This window comes from Acinonyx jubatus, chromosome C1 (genome assembly GCF_027475565.1).
Source record: "Acinonyx jubatus isolate Ajub_Pintada_27869175 chromosome C1, VMU_Ajub_asm_v1.0, whole genome shotgun sequence".
NCBI classification, from domain to species: Eukaryota; Metazoa; Chordata; class Mammalia; order Carnivora; family Felidae; genus Acinonyx; species Acinonyx jubatus.
The window spans coordinates 96280710-96302164 of record NC_069381.1 but is presented as its reverse complement, the minus strand read 5'-3'; the positions used below and the strand labels follow the sequence as shown (position 1 = coordinate 96302164).

The 21455-nt window shown below is 42.8% G+C and overlaps 1 protein-coding gene and 1 long non-coding RNA gene across 4 annotated transcripts in view; one reads left to right on the top strand and one right to left on the bottom strand.

The window, feature by feature from the left end:
- The window catches only part of LOC113599178 (uncharacterized), a 45255-nt gene extending 27933 nt beyond the window's left edge, over positions 1 to 17322 (bottom strand). Inside the window, exon 1 of the long non-coding RNA XR_008295166.1 lies at positions 16110 to 17322. This is a non-coding gene — a long non-coding RNA (uncharacterized LOC113599178). The remainder of the gene's footprint in view (positions 1 to 16109) is intronic.
- Positions 17323 to 17455: 133 nt separating this feature from the next.
- The window catches only part of TRIM33 (tripartite motif containing 33), a 129950-nt gene continuing 125950 nt past the window's right edge, over positions 17456 to 21455 (top strand). Inside the window, exon 1 of one of the 3 annotated variants that reach the window (XM_053214636.1) lies at positions 17456 to 18094. In XM_053214636.1, coding sequence (XP_053070611.1) covers positions 17569 to 18094 — 526 coding nt within the window. In that variant the 5' untranslated portion in view covers positions 17456 to 17568. The remainder of the gene's footprint in view (positions 18095 to 21455) is intronic. The other 2 variants (XM_015066167.3, XM_027058285.2) reach the window with 2 other exon arrangements.

The window sequence follows — 21455 nt, the reverse complement described above, 5'->3', positions numbered from 1 at the left end:
AACCTAGTGCAATGTAGGGCTTGAACTCATGACCCTGAGATCAAGACCTGAGCTGAGATCAAGAGTTAGATACCTAACCAACCCAGCCACCCAGGCACCCTCTGTTTATTTTTAAAAATTTGACAAATATACATATTAGTTTTTTACACATAATGACACCTTGTTGTACCTTTTAACTTATAGTATATGGAAGTAGATTTTTTTTTCCTCTCATCTTCTACATCACAGAATAATATTTTCTTTGACCATCTGATCTGCAACAAATATCACATTTTATTTGCATAGTTTTTTGATTACCAGTATACATTAAACATTTTTCATTCGTTTAATGGCCAGTTATTTTTTTTCTTCTATAATTTGTTAGTCATGCTTTTTATCTATTTCATTTTGAAGGCCTTTTTCGTCTTAATTTATAAAAGAGTTCTTTCTGTACTAGTGTAATTAGTATGATCTGTTTTACAAACTCAAGGTACAAATGTGGTAGTTACATATGTTAGTTTTTTCTGTCATAGTTGAGACCTCCCCCGTGCCTTATTAGAAAAAAGTCCAGTTTTTCCCATTGTGGTTTTCCCTGATTTCCCCTGATTGTCCAAGAATTTTGAGGGGGTGCTTACTTAGCCCAAAGAGTGAAAAAATTCTCTTCCATTTTTTAAAAAAGTTTTTATTTATTTTGAAAGAGAGAGAGAGAGAGAGGGAGGGAGGGAGAGAGTCACAAGCAGGGTCTGTGCAGCAAGGAGCCTGACACGGGGCTCAATCCCATGAGCTACAAGACCATGACCTGAGCCGAAATCAAGACTCAGATGCTCAACCGACTGAGCCACCCAGGCACCTCAAGAATTCTCTTCTAAATGTCAAATACAGAGAGAACTAAAATTGGTGTCTACTCAAGTCTTCCTGGCCACTCACTGGGCCTTTGTACATGTACATAAAGTCTCCTTAAATTCAGAACTTGGTGGGCAGAAACTGGGGTCTTGGTCCCCTCTTTCCTAAGGGTACTAGGCTTCTAAGACAAACTGATTCATCCCTTCCCCCATGACTAGGCAAAACAAAGGGTAAGGCAGTTTTTGCCCATTAGGAGAGAAGCATGCCTGCACATACACACGCACACACACACACACACACACCCCAAAAAGTTTTGTTAGCACCTTCTTGCAGGACACTGGGTGACTTCCCAATTATGTTTGCATAAGTGAGAGTCATTTTTTTTAATTAATTTTTTAAAGTTTTTTTAAAATTTATTTTGAGAGAAAGCACACAAGTGGGGGAGGGGTAGAGAGAGGGAGGATGACAGAGAGAATCCCAAACAGGCTCCACACTGTCAGTGCAGAGCCAGAAACAGGGTTCAAACTCACAAACTGTGAGATCGTGACCTGAGCTGAAGTCAGATGTTTAACTGAGTGAGCCACCCAGGTGCCCCCTGAGACAGCCATTTATTTAATTGACTCTTCACAAAACAAAGAATACCAACTTCATCTGATGAAAAATTTTTTTATTTTTAGATTTTTTTTAATGTTTTATTTATTTTTGAGAGAGAGAGAGAGAGAGAGTGTGAGCAGGGGAGGGGTGGAGAGACAGGGAGCTGTCGACACAGAGCTCGATGTGGGGCTCGAACCCACAAATTGTGAGATCATGACCTGAGCCTAGGTCAGACGCTTAACTTACTGAGCCACCCAGGCACCCCTATTTTTTTTTTTATTTTTTAAAGTTTATTTTTGAGAGAGAGAGAGAAATATAGAGAGACCATGCACACAAGTGGGGTAGGGGCAGAGAGAAAGGGGGACAGAGGATTTGAAGCAGGCTCCACACTGACAGCAGAGAGCCTGATGTGGGGCTTGAACTCATAAACTGTGAGATTATGATGTGCACAAAGTTGGATGCTCAACTGACTGAGCCACCCAGGCACCCCTGATGAAAATTTAAAAAACCAGCAACAAAAGGTGTTGTTAATAGGTACAAACCTAACTGTTTAGTATGTGTGTTGTGTATGTACACACACGTATACACATATATTTCCATTTGTGGATTGCTTTTTAGCCTTGTTTATCTGTTTTTGTTTGTTTTTAAGGGAGGAGGGTTATATCTGCTTTAAAATTTTAAAAACATTTTAAAAACATAAAATGTTTTATGTAGTCAAACATACAGGCTCAACGTTTGTTTCTTAACTCTTCATCAAGTTTCAAAAGACCTTTCTCATCCCAAATTTATAAAAGATATTTACCCAGGGGGGCCTGGGTGGCTCAGTCAGTTAAGCATCCAACTCTTGATTTCAACTCAGATTATGATCTCACGGTTTGTGAGACTGAGCCCCATGTTGGGCTCTGTGCTAACAGCATGGAGCCTGCTTGGGATTCTTTCTCTTCCCCTTTTGCCCTAGTGCTAGCTCGTGCTCTCTCTGTCTCTCAAAATAAATAAATAAAGTTTAAAAAAAAGATATTTACCCAAACTTTCTTTTGGTACTTTAACGTTCTCGTTCTCTCACATTTAAAATATTCAAATAAATGAAATGAAATGAAGTGAAATGAAATTTTCATCTTATACAAAGTTTACTTGGTGAAGAGTGACGTAATGATCTTTTTGCTGCGTGTGACTAGCCAGTTGCAGCACAGACACCACTTATTAAGAATCTAACACTTCCCCATGATTTGAATTTTTCTTTTATCATCCAGAGGAAGTTCCCACGGCTTATTTCAAGACTTTATGACTGTTTTCGCCCCAGTCAGCCACTTTTCCCTCACTCTTAGCAGACAACTCTTTGCAAGTAATTAAGTCTATCAAAAACTCCTTCAACTCTATCACAACTCTACTCTTCATATGAACATAGACCATTGCTTATTTCTAGAACAAGGCTTGGCAAACACTTTCCGTAAGGGGACAGATAGTAAATATTTATTTTTTTAAGTTTATTTATTTTTTTAAGTAATCTCTACACCCAAAGTTGGGCTCAAACTCACAACCCCAAGATCAAGAGCTGCACTCTCTTCTGACTGAGCCAGGCAGGTGCCCCAGATTTTTAATTTTTTTAAAAATTTATCAGATAGTAAATATCTTATTTTATTTATTTTTTTGGATAATAAATATTGTAGATTTTGAAGGCCAAGAGGTGAAATCAAGGATATTATATAGCTATTTATATATTTAAATACACCTACATATATTATGCAGTCATACACACACACACACACACACACACACATCTGCCAATGAGAAGAAGGGAATTTGTTTTTAATTAAAAAAATTTTTTTAGGGGACGCCTGGGTGGCTCAGTCAGTTGAGCATCCAACTTCGGCTCAGGTCAAGATCTTGCCGTTCATGACTTCCAGGCCCGCATCGAGCTCTGTGCTGACGGCTCGGAGCCCAGAGCCTGCTTCGTATTCTGTGCCTCCCTCTCTCTCTGCCCCTTCCCCCCTCATGCTCTGTCTCTCTCTGTCTCTCAAAAAATGAATAAACGTTTAAAAAAATTAAAAAAAAAAATTTTTTTAGGAGTAACATTTTACTTAATTGGGGCTCAAATCATTTGCAAATATCCATCAGTTAAAACCATTCTTCCCTCCAGCGGCCATGCAGAAATGGATTTGGCCCTGACCTTTGACATCTTCATTTGGTCCTTAAATGGAAAACTGCTCCTGAGAGTCCCTCCTACCCCCAAGGTCAGTTCCAGACTCCAATTCTTTTGGGTTCTTCAGACACATTACACATAAATCTATTTAGCAATTCTATTCCAATCCCAAACAGCTTTCTAAACTCCTCCTTTCAGTGATTAATTTGTATATTTACATAATAAAAAAGCCCTTTTGAGGCCAAAGGAAATATAAAAGTAATTTAAATAGGCCACAAATCCTGTTTGACCACAGTATATTTACAACCAAAGGAAGTTATAAAGTACATCCTCCAGTAAATCCACACATTTCTGTGACAAATGTAATACAAAATATTTTAAAAAGTTAAAAAAATCATTTATAGTTGGTTTCAGAAAACAGACATAATTATGTATTCATCAGCTTGCTTTTCTTTTTCCATTTTCTTTTTCTTATTATTAACTTTTGGTATCTCTTGAGGATGGTGACTCATTAACACAATAATGTGCTAGTTAGAAAAAGCCGTCCTTTCACAAATAAAACTTCATATATCTAAAATACATACTACCAGGGCACCTGGGTGGCTCAGTCAGTTAAATGTCCAACTCTTGGTTTCAGCTCAGGTCATGTTGAAGCCCCGAGTTGGGCTCCGCAGCTAGCAGCGTGAAACCTGCTTGAGATTCTCTCTCTCCCTCTCTTTCTGCCCCTCCCATGCTCACACTGTCTCTGTCTCTCTGTCTCAAAATAAATAAATAGCTTAAAAATATATATATATACTACCAATGGAGTGTTTATTATAGGAACATCCCATGGACTATATGGGAAAGTGCTCCTGGAGACCTGAGCTCAAATTCTGATGCTAAAACTAACCCAGGACTCATTTTTGTCAACTGTTTAATCACTGCTAATTTCAATTTTTTTATTTTACCTTTAAAAAAATTTTGGAGGTGTGCCTGGGTGGCTTCGGCAGCTAAGCACCCAACTCTTGATTTTGGCTTAGGTTATGATCTCATGGATCCATGGGTTCAGAGCCCCATGTTGGGCTGTGTGCTGACAGTGAGGAGCTTGCTTGGGATTTTCTCACTCCCCCTCTCTCTGCCCCTTCCTTTCTCTCTCTCTCTCAAAATAAATAAACATTAAAAAAAAAAAGGTTTAAAAATTTTTCGGACATAATCTAAAGCATACAGAAAAGGTATAAGTATAGCACAAAAAACTTTTTTTTTTTCCCAGATCATTTGAGAGCAAACAGCAGAGATGATGATGCCCCATCATTCCCAAACCCTTCCACGTATTTCCCACAAGCAGGGATAATTCTCCTAAATAGCTACAGCACAATTATCAAAATCAAGATATTAATACCCATATATTACTATTACCTCAGATCCCATTCAGGTTTTACCAATTGTTCTAGAAATGTCTTTTGCATCAAAACAAATTTGCCATTTAACCATTAAAAAAATTTTTTTTAACGTTTATTTATTTTTGAGGGAGAGACAGAGTGCAAGCATGGGAGGGGCAGAGAGAGAGGGAGACACAGAACCCAAAGCAGTTTCCAGGCTCCAGACTGTCAGCACAGAGCCCCACGCGGGGCTCAAACTCAAGAGCTGTGAGATCATGACCTGAGCCAAAGTCAATGCTTAACTGACTGAGCCACCCAGGCGCCCTTACCATTTAATCATTTTTAAAGATACAGTTCAATGGCATTTATACATTCACATTGTTGTGCAACCATTACCACCAACCATCTCGACTTTTTCATCTTTCCAAAATGAAACTCCATACCCATGAAACAGTAACTCTTCAGTTTCGCCTTCCCCTGGCCCCCAGCAACCACCATTCTGTTTATCTCTATGAATCTGACCACACTAGGTATCTCATATAAGTAGAATCATACAATATTTGCTCTTTTGTGTCTGGCTTATTTCACTTAGCATAATGCCTTCAAGGTTCATTCATGTTGTGGCATATGTCAGAATTTCTTTACTTCTTAAAGCTGAATAATGTCCCGTTTTGTTTATATATTACATTTTGTTTATCCATTCACCCATCAATGGACACTTGAGTTGTTTCCACCTTTTCAGTATTGTGAATAATGCTGCTATGAACACTGGTGTATACAAATATCTGTTCAAGTTCCTGCGTTCAATTCTTTTGGGTATACACTCAGAAGTAACATCGTTGGATCACATTAAAATTCTAATTTTCTGAGGAACCGCGAGAATGTTTTCAAGAGTGCCTGTACCATTCTACATTCCCACCAGCAATACACAAAGGTTCCGATTGTTCTACATCATTACCAACACTTATGTTCTGTTTTGTTTAGTTTTTTCAATAATAGTCATCCTAATACATATGAAGTGGTAGCTCCTTGTGGTTTCTGTGTTTTTTGTTTTGTTTTGTTTTCCATTGTAGTTTGATTTGCATTTTGTCATGTCTTTTTAATCACATTCAATCTGGAATAATTCCTCAGTCTCTCCTTGACATTCATGACCTAGACACTATTCTTTGTTGTTCCCCCAAATGAATAGTGGCTCAAATGGAAGTTTAATTATCACTCCCATAAATTCCAAAGCCAATGTTCCTACTAGGTAGTGATTCAAGAATCCAGGCTCCTTCCGTCTTGTGTCTTTGCCATCTTCTTATGTGGTTTCCAAATGACCTTGAAACTTTATTTTAAAAATTTTTAAGTGTTTATTTATTTTTGAGACAGAGAAAGACAGAGTGTGAGTGAAGGAGGGTCAGAGAGAGAGGGAGACATAGAACGTGGAGCAGGCTCCAGGCTCCAAGCTGTCAGCACAGAGCCCAATGTAGGGCTTGAACCCACGGACTGTGAGATCATGACCTGAGCTGAAGTCAGACGCTTAACCAACTGAGCCACTCAGGCACCCCTGGATTCATGGTTTTCTATTTTATTCAGTGAGTTATGATCTGTTACTATCATTATTTATTCTGATATTCAAATTGTTCCAGATTTGGCTATTGGCAGCTCATTTAAGTTGGCTTCTTTGATCTTTGAACGTGTTGCCACCATTCTGTGAGGACTTCCTTACTTCCTACAACAAGATATTTCAGACTCATCTTGTATTTTCCCTGTCTTAGCCTTAGAATCAGCCATTTTACCAAGGAGCGCTAGTTCTTTCTAAAAGAGAAGAGCATTTGAAAGCCAAGATCTGCGGTGTCATAAGAGTATTTGTTGCTGTTGGGGTATTGTTGTTCCCAAGCCTTTCTGTGGGTAGGCCTGAGGAATACATGTATTTATATCACATGCACACACGCACATATGCATATATATACATATATATGTATATATATACATGAGGGGTGGCAGAATATGCCACCCCCAAATATGCCACTTTGTTACAAGGATTATTTTGAGCAAAAGGCACTTAAAAAAACAGCAGGTGCAGGAAGCGTGCTGTGATCCCTCCCTTTTCTTCCTGAAAGCAGGAGATAAAACTCCCATGTGAAAGATGCCTTCCCTATTCCAGGAGAAACAACATTCTTATCATCAGAGATGGGGGGATGAGGCTGAGAGAATTCTTTATAAACAGACCTTGTTAAGTCCCTGTGTGCCCTGTTGTGTGCTTGGCTCCTGGCGGGGAGCTGGGTTGGCCCCGGGGCAGCAGTGGGCTTGGTCCTTCATGCCCACATTGGACCCGTTCCTGGGGCTCTGGGGCACATGTCTGATGTTGCCTCTCCCTCCTCCTCTCCCTCAGAAGGCTCCAAAACCCCGAACTTGTCCTTGTTCTTACAACTGACTGTGAAACCTCAGGGCCTCAGTGCGGATGGCAACATCGGGGCTGAGCTAACTGGCTCTCTGGACAAGAATGAAGTAAAGATCTTAGAACAGTTTTAAAAGAGGAAAGAAATATAGAAACGCTGCTGATTATGGACTTGATGCTCGTCTCTTCCACCAAGCTTTCATAAGCTTTAGAAATTATATCATGAAGTCTCATTCCCTGGATGTGGACATTCGCATTATTTTGAAAGATATTGCTTTAGTGTAGCTCATGTAGATGATATATTTCCATTTTTGTGGAGACATGCGAAACAGATATTGCCTGTGTTAGAATGTAAGGATGATCTATGTAAAATAAGTGACTTGAGAATATCACCTAACTGGTACCCAGAAGCCAGAGCCATATAGTAGAAGATAATATTCCATTCAGACCCCACAAACAGTGGAAAGATTTACCAATCCAGAAATACTTGTTACCAAAGTATGGCATGTAAACGGAAATAGATATAATCCCTGTTCTCATGGAATTTATTAAGAGACAAATATCAAGGCACCTGGGCTCAGTCAGTAGATAGAGCACGTGACTCTTGATCTCAGGGTTTCGAGTTCAAGCCCACGTTGGGTATAGAGCCTACCTTAAAAAAAAAAAACTTAAAAAAAAAGAGACAGATATTAATCAGATAATCATGCTAATGAATACATTATTGCAAACTGAAAACTTAATGACAAAAGGAAATATTTGTACTTTATAGTCGTTGGTCTGTATTCCAAACTCTTCCCATGTATTAATCACATAAAATAACTTACTATATGAAATGTAATAGGTATATAGTTTTACTATGCCCACCAGATTTTACCCATTTGCAGATAATGAAACTTAGGCAGAGAGAAGTTAGTAACTTGTCCAAGGTCACACAGCTAATAAGTGGTAGAGCTGGAATTCAAACCCAGATAGTTTGGCCCCTGCTTCTAACCATTATACTACACTGCTTCTCATAGTAGCTCTGAAGGAAAGAAACAGGGATCTGTGAGAACATCTAAGAAAGAAAACTGACTTAAAGTTTATTTAAGTAATCCCTACAGCCAACATGGGGCTTGAACCCATGACCCTGAGATCAAGAGTCGCATGCTCTTCCAACTGAGCCAGCCAGGTGCCCCAGTAAGGAAACTGATTTAGACAGAAGTCTTCTGAGGAAGCACTGCTTGAGCTGTGACCCCAAGTTTGAGTAGGAATTAACTCTGCAGAGTGGATGGTGGTGGTAGGGGAAATGATCATTCAAGCTTGAGGCCATAATGTACAAAGTCCCTGAGGCAAGATGGAACAAGGCACAGTGAAGAAACTGAAAGGCCAGTGTAGCTAAGTTGTAAAAAGCAAGGGGGAAGTGGGATCTTATGTGGCTAAAGATGTAGTCCAGGCCAAACGAAAGGTCTCATAGGCCCTTAAATTTTTTTTAATCCTAAAAGCAAGGGAAACTCATGGAGATGTGTATTCAGAAAGCAAGGATCGGGGCGCCTGGGTGGTGCAGTCGGTTAAGCGTCCGACTTCAGCCAGGTCACGATCTCGTGGTCCGTGAGTTTGAGCCCCGTGTCAGGCTCTGGGCTGATGGCTCGGAGCCTGGAGCCTGTTTCTGATTCTGTGTCTCCCTCTCTCTCTGCCCCTCCCCCGTTCATGCTCTGTCTCTCTCTGTCCCAAAAAATAAATAAAAAACGTTGAAAAAAAAAAAAAAAGAATCACATGTAAAAAAAAAAAAGAAAGCAAGGATCAGTTTTCCTTTGAAAAGATTACTCTTACTACAGTTTAGACAGTGGGTTGCAAAGGAGTCACAAGAGCATGTGGAGATGAGGGGAGTGGTATCTTGAGGATGGAAAGTTGATTTAGGGTGGTGACAATGGAAATAGAGACAAATGGAAGGGTTTGGAGAAATATTTAGAAAGTCAAATTGACAGGACTGGGTAATATAGATTGGATATAAGGGGTAAGAAGTTGTAGGTTTCAAGTTGTAGGTTTCCACTCTTATATCTGTCAGTAAAATCAGTTCATTTATCTTCTAAATGTCTTTCTTTCTTGTACAACTAAGTGAATGGTAACCCCATGAGATAGGGACTGTGGAAGAAGATGAAGAGGTTTAGGGAGGAGATTATTGAGTCTTCAACATGCTGAATTTGAGGTGCCTTTGAGACATTTATGTGGATATATTAAATGAGCAGCTGTCAAGATGGATCTAGCCTTCAAAGGTTAGACCTGGGCTAAAGTTATACACGGAGGAACTATCACTGCATGTCCGGCAAATAAACCCGCAGCATAGATGAGTTTGCCTAGGGGGTTAAGAAAACCGACTGAGAAGATAAGGGGGTCTAGAGTTAGTATTTGAGGAAGTCTAACAAGAGTAAGGAGTGCAGGAAAGGGCTACCTTAGTAGGCCTGGATGGCTTAAACCCCATCCTTTCCAAAGAAAGGCCTGTCTTTGGTCAAACTGGCACTTGACTGACTCCTGGGAGATAGTATCTGAGTCCTTGGAATACTCTGCCTAGTAAGAGTGTTTCGTATGCTTGCAGCCTGGGCCATGTGTATCAGCTTGACCTCAGTAGGCTGGAGACCGAGTAGTTGGGATCAGTTAGGTGGGTGCTCCATGCTTAAGTGATAGATCCCAAATAAAAACCCTGTACACCAAGGCTCGGGTGAGTTTTCCTGTTTGGCAACATGTGTGTTGCTGGGAGAATTAATGCCTGTGCAATTCCACTGAAAGGGGACACCTGAGACCTTATGCCTCTTAACCTTTCCTCTTACACTTTACCCATCTACCTTTTCTCTCTGATTTTAATTTATCATTTCACTGTAATAAACCATAACCATGAGTATAATAGCTTTTCTGAGTCTGTGAATTCTTCTTGACTGGTCGTGGGGACCTCTGATAAGGTCTGCAAAAGAGAGACAACAGTCTAAGAGGTAGTGGCAAATCAGAGGAGTGTGGTGTCATGAAAGCCAAGAAACTTAAGGGATTCCAGAAGGGAAGGCCAGCAGTGTTATATCCCACTGAGAAGACGAGTAACGTCAGGGATTAAAATATGTCTGAAGGATTTTAAAACGTGGAAGTCATTGATGACCTTATCAAGAGCTGTTTTGGTGGTGACAGGAGTGGATTGAGGAATGAGTAGGATGTGAGGAGACACCTTTAGAGAAACAAACTGTGACTTGAAAAAAGATTACATGTTAATTCCACCTGTGTTTATAGTAGCAAAATACGTCAAATTAGGTTATCTAATAAGGTAATAGGAACGCTTCACATTTATTTACTAAAAACTTTTACAGTGGGTATACTTGCTGAATCAGCAATTTTATTTTTAGGAATATTCAGGAGACATGATTACAGACATGCAAAGAATTATGCATCATAATGTTTATCACAATATTGTTTATAATAGAAAAAATGAAAACCGTATTGTGTAACAACAGCTAATACATTACAGTACACTCAAGTGATATCTATTTATTGACTAATTTGGGATGTATTTTATTGGTTGCAAGAATTAGAGATTATGTGGAAAGTACTTTGTAAATTATAAACTCCTGTTTAAATGTCATGTTTGTCACTGGTATTACTAATGTGCTCCTGGAAGGCCTGAGAAATATAGAAAAACCGAGAGCTGGCAATCAGGCTCAACTCTGCCGACTGTCTCCCCTTTCTTGCTATTAATGGTTCTCAAATTCATTTAGACAACACAGAGTTTGGAAGTCAGAGTGCACTTTGAACATCATGAAATGCTGACAAGTGATTATTTTTTTCTATGATTTCAATTATCCTAAGCCTTATGATTAGATCATTCACAAATCTGTGCTGATGGTATATCTCCTCTACTTCAATCCTTCTAGTAAGTTGACAAAAACACCACTACCAATCATAATGTACAGTTCTACAGTTTTGTGTGTTTTTGAATACCTGTTTAAAGACAATCCTGAGGGGCACCTGGGTGGCTCAGTTGGTTAAGCGTCCAACTCTTGGGTTTGGCTCAGGTCATGATCTCACAGGTTGTGAGTTCAAGCCCTGCATTGGGCTGTGTGGGAAACATGGAGCCTGCTTGGGATTTCCCTCTCCCTCTCTTTCTGCCCCTCCCTGGCTTGCGCTCTGTCTCTCCCAAAAAATGAATAAATAAACATAAAAAAATAAAGACAATCCTGATTATAACTTAGTCTTACTTAGATAGTAAAGGATTCAAAAGCAGAGTTTAACTTACTTTTTTGTCATGTTGACTTTTTAAAAACATTTTTTTAATGTTTATTATTGAGAGACAGAGAGAGACAGAACAGGAGCAGAGAGGGGCAGAGACAGAGGGAGACAGAGGGAGACACAGAATCCAAAGCAGGCTCCAAGCTGTTAGCACAGAGCCTGACATGGGGCTCAAACTCACAAACTGCGAGATCACACCCTGAGCTGAAGTCGGACACTTAAGTGACTGAGTCACCCAGGTGCCCCGGTCATGTTGACTTTTAAAAGCATCTAATTTTACAGATAATTTATAAAATGTGAGAAGTGTTAAATATTCTTTGACATTATACATAAACTACACTAAAATGCTTTTCATTAAAGTAAAAGGCAATATTTTAGATACAGGGAATTTCAAATGACATAGTTAAGACCAAAAAGATAAACTGGACATTGCTATCTTATCTTCTATAGCCTAATGAACACAAACTGGAAGACAGGTGAGTCTTTCTCAATTCTAGGAGACAGTGAAGACATTTGCTCAGTATTGAAATATAATAATATAACCAGTTATATAAATCGAAATATAAAAGCGATCTCCTATAGGTTTTGAGTTGGCATTCACTGTCTTTGTGAAAAGTCAAACATTACTAATCAAGTGTAGTTATACCTTTGAAGGGAAAGCAGTGCTAGCACTTGCTGAGCTAGAATTACTACCAAAATTTAAAAAGGTGATTGTATTAATTTAACTATAAGCCAGTTTTATTTAAATCAGGACTATCCAACAAAAATATTCTATCAGCCATTCAAGATCAGAATTCTAGTGTATGAGATCAGTTTTTTTTTAAGCTCTGTACCCAACATGGGAATTGAACTCAGAACCCCAAGATCAAGAGTTGCATGCTCTACCAACTGAGCCAGCCAAGCACCCTTGCATGAGATCAATTTAAATATGTTACTCATAGGGGTGCTTGTGTGGCTTAGTTGGTTAAATGTCGACTCTTGATTTCAGTTCAGGTCATGATCTCTTACTTTGTGAGTTCCAGCCCTGCAGCGGACTCTGCACTGTGAGTGCAGAGCTTGGGATTCTCTCTCCTCTCGCTCTGCTTCCTCCACCTCCTGTCTTCCACATGTGTGTGCTCTCTCTCAAAATAAATAAATAAACATTAAAAAAAAAAAAGATGTTACAAATTAAAGAAGTCACGATTTCTTTTTTGTAAGAAATAAGGCAGTGGCCAACTATTACTCATTAGCAGTTTTTTTAAGGTTTACTTATTTTTGAGACACACACACACACACACACACACACACACACACACTCAGCAAAGCCTGATGTGGGGCTCTATCCCATGACCCTGGGATCACCACCTGAGCTGAAATCAAGAGTCAGATGCTCAACTGAGCCACCCAGGCATCCCTCTTTTTTGCCTTCTTAGTGCTAGCAAAGATTATTTTTGTTCCAGGGATGTACTTCTTGGTATTCTCCAAATACACCTCTCCTCAGATGATGCCTTGGTTATTGTTGGTGTCAGTGTAAGGGAATCAGGGGCCTGACTGGTCTTCTACCCAAATAAACAATGGAAATTTCTTTCTAATGCTTATTTTCCTTTTCCTTGGTGTGGCACTGGACACACTTTTGGACAAAAATCTTACTCTTCTTGGGGCACCTGGGTGGCTCAGTCGGTTAAGCGTCAGACTTCAGTTCAGGTCACGATCTCGTGGTCCGTGAGTTCGAGCCCTGCGTCGGGCTCTGGGCTGACGGCTCAGAGCCTGGAGTCTGATTCTGTGTCTCCCTCGCTCTCTGACCCTCCCCCATTCATGCTCTGTCTCTCTCTGTCTCAAAAATAAATAAACATTAAAAAAAAATCTTACTCTTCTCAACATCACCCCTTTTTACTTCTTCTTTCAATAACTGTGTTAGAAAGGTCCCTGTTCTGAAGTTGGACATCCCGCTAAGTCCAAGGACGAGTTAGGTCTAAGGTGCTTGTGCCTATGAATCTTTGTTCAGAAGTGAACTTTAAATCACAGAATTTCACCTTTAATACCTGTTGGCCTCACCCAGTCGTGAGTGTAACTACGAAATTCGAGAAATGCCCCAAATCTCAACTGCAGTTTAGTATTCCTCTGCTGGCCCTGAGGCACTCTTCTGCTCCTGCTGTTGACCATGTTTGCTCTGCCCAAGAGCTGCAGAACTGGCCCTTACAAGTCTTCCTGCTACTCTTGGGCTACTGCCTTATTATTGCAAACCTCCTGTGCCCAGCCAGTGGATTATGCTCTCACCATCGTTCACCTATCTCATGTCCTTCACTTCTAGTGCTTTTCTCTTTTCTGGACAACTGGAAGGTTTCTTCCACTCTGGTTACCAATAATTTCGAGGAGGGCAGGGGGTAGTTCTCCATAGCAGAGCTGCTAGGCACCTACAGACAGATCTCTCTTTTATTTCAGAACTGTGTTTTGCTCATAATGTCACGCAAGAGAGACAGAGGTAAAAGGGAGCCTTGCCCAGGGGAATGGCTGGACATAGCCTCTACTTACACCCACTGTTCAGTTCCTCCCCTAGCATAATTTCTCTTCTTGACATTTTCTTCTGAGGTACCTTTATTTCTCCCTCTAGTTCAGTCCCCTTCAGGGATCTTTGGGTGTGCTTTTATATTCACTTCAGGGTTACTCTGTGCCAGGTACTATAAGCACTTCACAACTATTTAATTGTCAAACAACCTTAAGGTAGGTCCTACTAATAACAAATACCTTTTTTACAAATGAGGAAACTGAGGCACGTGAACCAAATTACCCCAATTACGCAGCTAGTAGGTGGTGGAACCAGGCTTCAAATTAGACACTTTGGCTGTAGGGCATACATTCAACCTCTGTGCTGTGCATTCTCTCCATCAGACAGGTTTGTGCATATGGTATTTCAACCTCATGAATGTTTTCAGTTTCTCCCCTGAGATTTCTGGGCTACCATTGTAAATCAAGGAGGTACTTGGGTATTTGTTTGTGTTTGTCTGTCTATCTATCTATCTATCTATCTGCTCAATGTGGGGCTTGAACTCACGATCCCATGATCAAGAGTTACTATCTATCTATCTATCTATCTATCTATCCACCCAATATGGGGCTTGAACTCACCACCCTGAGATCAAGAGTTACGTGCTCTACTGACTGAGCCAGACAAGCACCCCAACATGTACCAGAGTATCTGTTTAAGTGTCCCCAAATACTCTATGACAGCTTAATTCCAGGCCCTGCCCTTTTAGAGCACACAGTAAATTTCATGATGAGCAAATTCCTCTCTATAAAATTAGTTTTCAAAAACACACTAGATTTTAATAAGGGCAAGTGGTAGCAGGCATCAAAAGGTTAAGAAAAATTCAAGGAAGCAACACTTCTGTTTCAGAGATTCAGCCCCATTAACTGATTTGTTCGAAGTGAATTTGGAATAAAGTCTCTATTTGCCCTTTATTGTATATGTTCCATATTTTTCACCATCTGCACAGATACCACTCAGGTCCAAACAACCAGTATTCTTCAACTATTAGTCTATTAGCAGCCTACCTGGTCTTTCTTCCACTCTGAACCCTTACACGTGATTTCTCCAGGAAGCAGCCACAGTGACTCTTCACTACTGAGTCTTTGCTCAAAACTCATCAAGACTTCCCATCTCACTCGGCATCTCACATCTAGGTTCCGAGCACTCCTTGGGTGCTTCAGCAGAGGAAATTTTTCCAAGGGGAACAAAAGTTAAGGATAGTTCTAAGGAAATTAGTCACATACGTAAAAATTAATCACATGTACACGCACATATGCAGTTTTTTATGCAATGCTTACATCTATAAAAATGAAAAATGGAATTGACACCAGGCCCTATCTCTTCCTAGTAATGTTATATACATCCAGGTGTACATGAACTAATCGAAAAGAAAAAAACTACCAGCGATCTCATAGACATTCCCAATAACACATTACTTTCCATGCTCAATGTTTATTTAACAAAATATAACATTTTTTGATGAATGTTGGTGTTTTAAACTGCACGGTGGTGTTTGTCAGACATAATTTAGTGTTTACTTTTCTATTGGATGTTTTTATTTATTTATTTATTTAAATATTTATTCTATTTTTGGGAGAGCGCAAGCAGGGGAGGGGCAGAGAGAAGACGACAGAGGGTCTGAAGCGGCTTCTGCGCTCACAGCTGTGACCCCAAGGTGGGGCTCGAACTCAGAAACCCCGAGACCACAACTGAACCAAAGTTGGAAGCTCAAGCAACTGAGCCACCCGGGTGTCCTTTCCATTGGATAGATTTAAGAGTAACACCTTAAAAATGTCAGTATTGCAAAAAGTCAGTAATTGCACTCTTTGCAACTAACACGTATGACGAAAAATTTTAGAATCAACTACTTACAATGTTTGAGGAAATCCAAGGGCATATAAGTTTAAAACATTGAGGACCATTTCTGTGTATGACCTGGCCCCCTTAACTTTCTCTTATGTTGTGGTACTCTCCCTTGTTCAAACCACTCAAGCCCTTCTGACTCCTTGCTGTTCCTCTAATGAGCCAAGAATCCCTGTCTGCCTCAGATCCTTTGTTACTTACTGTGTTCCTCTGCCTGGAATACTCTTCTGCAAGAGAGTCACAAGTCTTGTTCATCTACCAACAGAGGCCTTCCCCAGTCATTTCTGATTTCTTCTACTCTGCTTATTTTGTCTTCATGGTATTTATCACTCCCTGGCATATATTTATTGTCAATCTTCCTCCGTTAGATTGCAAACTCCTCCAAGGCAAAGATCTTTGCTTTCTGCTGTGATCTCTAAAACACTCCCCTACTACACAGTAAGAGGTCGGTATCTGTGAGCGAATAAATGACAAATGTTTTGAGGCGGCTTATTTTTAAGGCCTTGTGCGAGCTCAGAGAATACCAGTTCCTTGGGAACACTGTCAGAAGACGAAAGCACTTCGTGATCCTAACATTGTAACAGCCGCTTGCACTGCATAAACATCTTGGGTACTTGCTTTCAAACAGAGACAAACCTTTCTGAAAGCTTCTATCATCGATATCATTAGGGCATTTGGAACGCAACTCGCGCCGGGACACTACATGGGACTCTCAGGACACAACACTGGGTAGATCGGTGGTGGCTCCTCAAACTGACGCACATCGGAATCCGCCGAAGCGACTTTTCAACATCCATCAGCCCTCTCCCCCCACTTCCTGATGCAGGTCTGGGGTGTGGCCATGGTATCTCTGCTTTGAAAAAGCTCCTCAGTTGGTTTTCTGAAACGTAGACATCTGAGAATCAATCACCTTAAGAAGCTAAAGATAGCTGTTAAAGAGTTTCTTCCTCCCGGGGTCTTTTCAGCCTATTTCTGGCCGGCCTCCAGTTAAAAAAAAAAAAAAAAAAGGCGCCCCGTTTCGCAGCTCCCCTGAGACACGATCACCCAAAGGAACGCAGCTGGTTAAGGCACCGAGCCCGAGAAGGACCGCATCTCAGAGCCAGCAGACCCTGGCGTGCGACATGTACGGCAAGTGAGGTTTGCGCCGAGACGCGCCCGCCTCTGGGGACGGCGCCGCCCGGGAGACGCTAGCTGCGAAGGGACTGGTGCCGGCCTCCTATCCACCCTTTCCCGCATTTCTCCCCGCACCAGCGCCGCGTCCGAGCTCATAACCGGCGCCGGCCAAAGGCGGTTCTGCGTCCACCGCCACTGGCTTTAAACGCTCGCAGCTAGCCGAGCTGCCGCGGCGCGGACATACACGCTACGGCCGGAGGTCAGGCGGGGGGCGGGGACGATTCCCCGCCCGCGGCCCAAGTTCCCGCCTCCCTCAGGGGGACGTCCGTGCGTACGTGCGCGCGCCGCGCCCGCCCTCCTTCAGCCGCGCGACGCGAGGGCGGGGGCGCCGCGTGCGCGCGCGCTCTCGTTCGTTCGCTTGCCTGCTCGCTCTCGGCGGCCGCTCTCGCTGCGGCTGCGGCTGGGGCTGGGGGCGGCGGCGGCGGCGGCGGCGGCGGCGCGGGCGGCGGGCGGCGCGGGGCGGTCCGGCGGGTTCAAAGAGGAAAACATGGCGGAAAACAAAGGCGGCGGCGAGGCTGAGAGCGGCGGCGGGGGCAGCGGTAGCGCGCCGGTAACTGCCGGGGCCGCCGGGCCCGCGGCGCAGGAGGCGGAGCCGCCTCTCGCCGCGGTGCTGGTGGAGGAGGAGGAGGAGGAAGGCGGCAGGGCGGGCGCTGAGAGCGGCGCGGCCGGGCCCGACGACGGGGGGGTGTCCGCGGCCTCCTCGGGCTCGGCCCCGGCTGCCTCAGCCCCTGCGGCCTCAGTGGGCCCTGGAGTTCCCGGGGGGGCGGCATCGACGCCGGCCCCAGCTCCAGCCTCGGCTCCCGCTCCGGGTCCGTCGGCGGGGCCGCCTCCTGGACCGCCAGCCTCGCTCCTGGACACCTGCGCCGTGTGTCAGCAGAGCTTGCAGAGCCGGCGTGAGGCGGAGCCCAAGCTGCTGCCCTGCCTTCACTCCTTCTGCCTGCGTTGCCTGCCGGAGCCGGAGCGCCAGCTCAGCGTGCCCATCCCGGGGGGCAGCAACGGCGACATCCAGCAAGGTGAGCGGGAGGCCCTGCCCGAGGTCTGGGCCGAAGGGGATTTGCGGGCCCGAGGAGGATCTGGGGACGGAGGTGCCCGGGCCCGGGGTTGCTCGGACCGGCGCGATCCTGAGGGGTCTGAGAGGTGGAAGACACGGCCCCGGGACAGTTTCCAGAGAAGGTGGGCCGCCGGAGATAAGGGGAGGGTGCAGGGAGGGGTGCCGGCAGCGAGAGTCTGGGGGAGGGGATACCGGCTGCAAGGGAGGTTTGGGGTGTGAGGATACGGGCCGGGAAGACGTGGACTCCGGCCGAGCGCAGGTTCGGGGAGCTGGTGGACTCGGATAGAGAAAGGGGACCAGGTCCGGGAAGCCTCCTGCGAGGAGTGTTTTGAGAGGGAAGGCCTGTAGCCGGAGAGGTGTTGAGTAGGTAAGCGGTAAGGGCTGTGAGGACGAATTACCTTGGAGGGAAGGACTTGCCCTGTTCGAGGCTAGGGGAAAGCGGGACTAGGGACTAAAATAAAGGACGATAAAGGGTATTGGAGAGTTTAGAGCTGAGAGAAGCTGTCTGGTGGAGAGTAATTTTAGGATGGCGTTGGGAAGGAGGAACTCTGCAAAAGAAAATAGCCGCGAAGGGCCTGCATGTTTAGGGGAATATCCTAAGGTTTAGGGGTGAAGGAGAAATGAACTTGGAAGGGAATTGGGAGTTAGAGACAGCTGGGTTTCATTGTACGTTAATGAGCCCCTAGTGTTTCAGACAGTGTGCTAGGATTAAATAAAATACTCAGTGAGGAGCCCATTCATAGTCATATAGAGAAAACAAATATACTGCCTATAGCAGTGGAGGTGGGTGCTTGATACAGTAGTTGTGGCACATCAAGAGAAGGTCAGGGGAACTTCACTGAAAAGGAAACCCTGGAACAGGTTTCTTGAAGGGTGAGTGGTTCACTGGATTGGGGAGTTTTTACAGCACAAGGTACTTTACACATCTCTGGAGCTAAGGGTTAACTAGTCGTTATCAAACACATTAATGCTTCTGCAGTGAAACATACAAATGTTTCACCAACGGGATAGAAATAACCACCGTTCAGGGTGGGTTTTGTTGCACATTTTGGAAAACTTTAGAATTTCAAAGCTCTTGAAATTCAGAACTGTGGGAAAGGTATTGCTGACCTGTGCAAAAGGGTTTGGGATTCATACTGAAAAGCCTGTCTTGTGCAGTGTAGACTAAAAGTCCCTGAAGGGCTTTTCTATCAAGTGGATAAAAGGAATCATGTTTGTGATCCAGAAAGATCACTTGGGGGCACATTGGAGAGTAAGGGGAGGCAAGGTTGGCTGAAGGTAATTTTCACAGTAATCTGAGAAATGAGCATTTGGAATTAATAAATGACTGATAACAGGTATTAAAGAAGGAAGCATTTTGGAATGGGGGACAGGTATGGATTTGGTGACACATTTGAGTATGGAGGTCTACTTTGTTACTTCCTCCTTGTGACTTGGACGGATAAATTTTTCTTAGCCTTAGCTTTTTCAGTTATGAAACAAGGACAAAATTGCCAACCTCATAGAATTATTGATAGAATGAATGAAGTATGTAAAGTGAGTAGTATGTGATAGTAACTAATGAAATGGCAGCTATTTAATTATTATTTAGTTCTTTTTTTTTCTTGTTCATTCATTTATTTTGAAAGAGACAGAGAGAGGGAGAATCCCAAGCAGGTGGGCAGTGCAGAGAGCCTGACATGGAGTTTGAACCCATGAAACCTTGAGATCATGACCTGAACCAAAATCAAGAGCCCGAAGCTTAACTGATTGAGCCACCCAGGTGCCCTAGTAGTAACTAATTCTAAGTGGCCTTGGGAATGGAGGTTGGGCAGAGGGAATTGACATTGGTATAGGGGAGGCAAATGTGTCTAGGCTGAGTTCCAGGTTTCTTGTTTGGTGGGTGGCAGTGCTATTAATGCGAATAAAAGAATTCAGGAACAGAAGCAGAGCGGTGTGTGTGTATGTGTATGTGGTGGAAGGGGGATATGATGATTTCACTTATGTTTCAGGTTTGATTACTGAGACCTACAGCTAAAAATGTTAAGAATAAGGATTTGATTGATGTTGAAGATAGTAAGCGATAATGGGTGTATAACTAACACCCATGTACATGGCCTCATGAGTATAAGTAAGACATGTGGGGTTCAGTGCTCTTGTGGGAGCCTGGATTAGGTGAGAGATTTACAGGGAACATAAGATGAAAATTGTGTTTGAGTGATGTGGCTGAGAGACTGAGGTTATGGAATTGGCACTCTGATATTTATGCGGGAGAGATAGGGTAATAGTCTGTGAATTCTCTCTTCATTCTCTATCCTTTGTTTTTGAACTCGGAGCAATAAGTAGATGGAACTAAATATTGTCATTTTTAAGGCACTGTTGCTTTCTAACCAGTATCTAAAACAAATTAAGTCTGGGAGCCACCATCTTTTTAGACAGGGAGTCTAGGAAATAGTTTTTTAGTATTAACTCCTGTATGTATCCTTTGCTTTGCTCTTTAAAAAAGCAAGCATGTTGTTCTAGAAGGAATACTGGGTTTGGGGTCAGAGGACATAGTTATGCCACTTGATTCTTTTCTGCAAAGAAAGTTTATAATGTTTCTGCCCCTTAGTTTCTTTATCTCTAAAATATAGTTAATAGTCCTTTACTTACATCTCACTAAGTTAAGTGAAATAATAAATGTGAAAATGCTTTTATAAACAGTGAAATGCTGGGGCGCCTGGGTGGCTCAGTCGGTTAAGCGTCCGACTTCAACTCAGGTCGGGATCTCGCGGTCTGTGAGTTCGAGCCCCGCGTCGGGTTCTGGGCTGATGGCTCAGAGCCTGGAGCCTGCTTTGGATTCTGTCTTTCCCTCTCTCTCTGACCCTCCCCCATTCGTGCTCTGTCTCTCTCTGTCTCAAAAATAAATAAACGTTAAAAAAAATTAAAAAAAAAACAACAACAGTGAAATGCTTTACAAATGTAAGTATTGTCCAACAACGATTCCTTTTCTGGTCTAGGGAGCCATAACTGGTAGCTTAAGTCAACATGTTAAGTGGTTTTGAAACAGTGAAAGTGCATTACCCTTCCTAATAACTGGCCTTTTTTCTGTTCCTCTAACATACCAAAGTTCTTCACACTTTTTAACTGTTCCTTCTAGATCAGTGATTCTCCAAATGCGGTTTCTGGACCAGCAGCATCAACATCATCTTCAGTCTTGTTAGGAATGCAAATTCTTGGGCCCCACTCCAGACCTCTGACCAGCCAGCCATCTGTTTTAACAAGTCCTTTAGGTGATTTTGATGCACACTAAGTTTAAGTACCACTTGTTTTTAGTGAAGGGTTCCTCACTTCAGGTGTTGCCT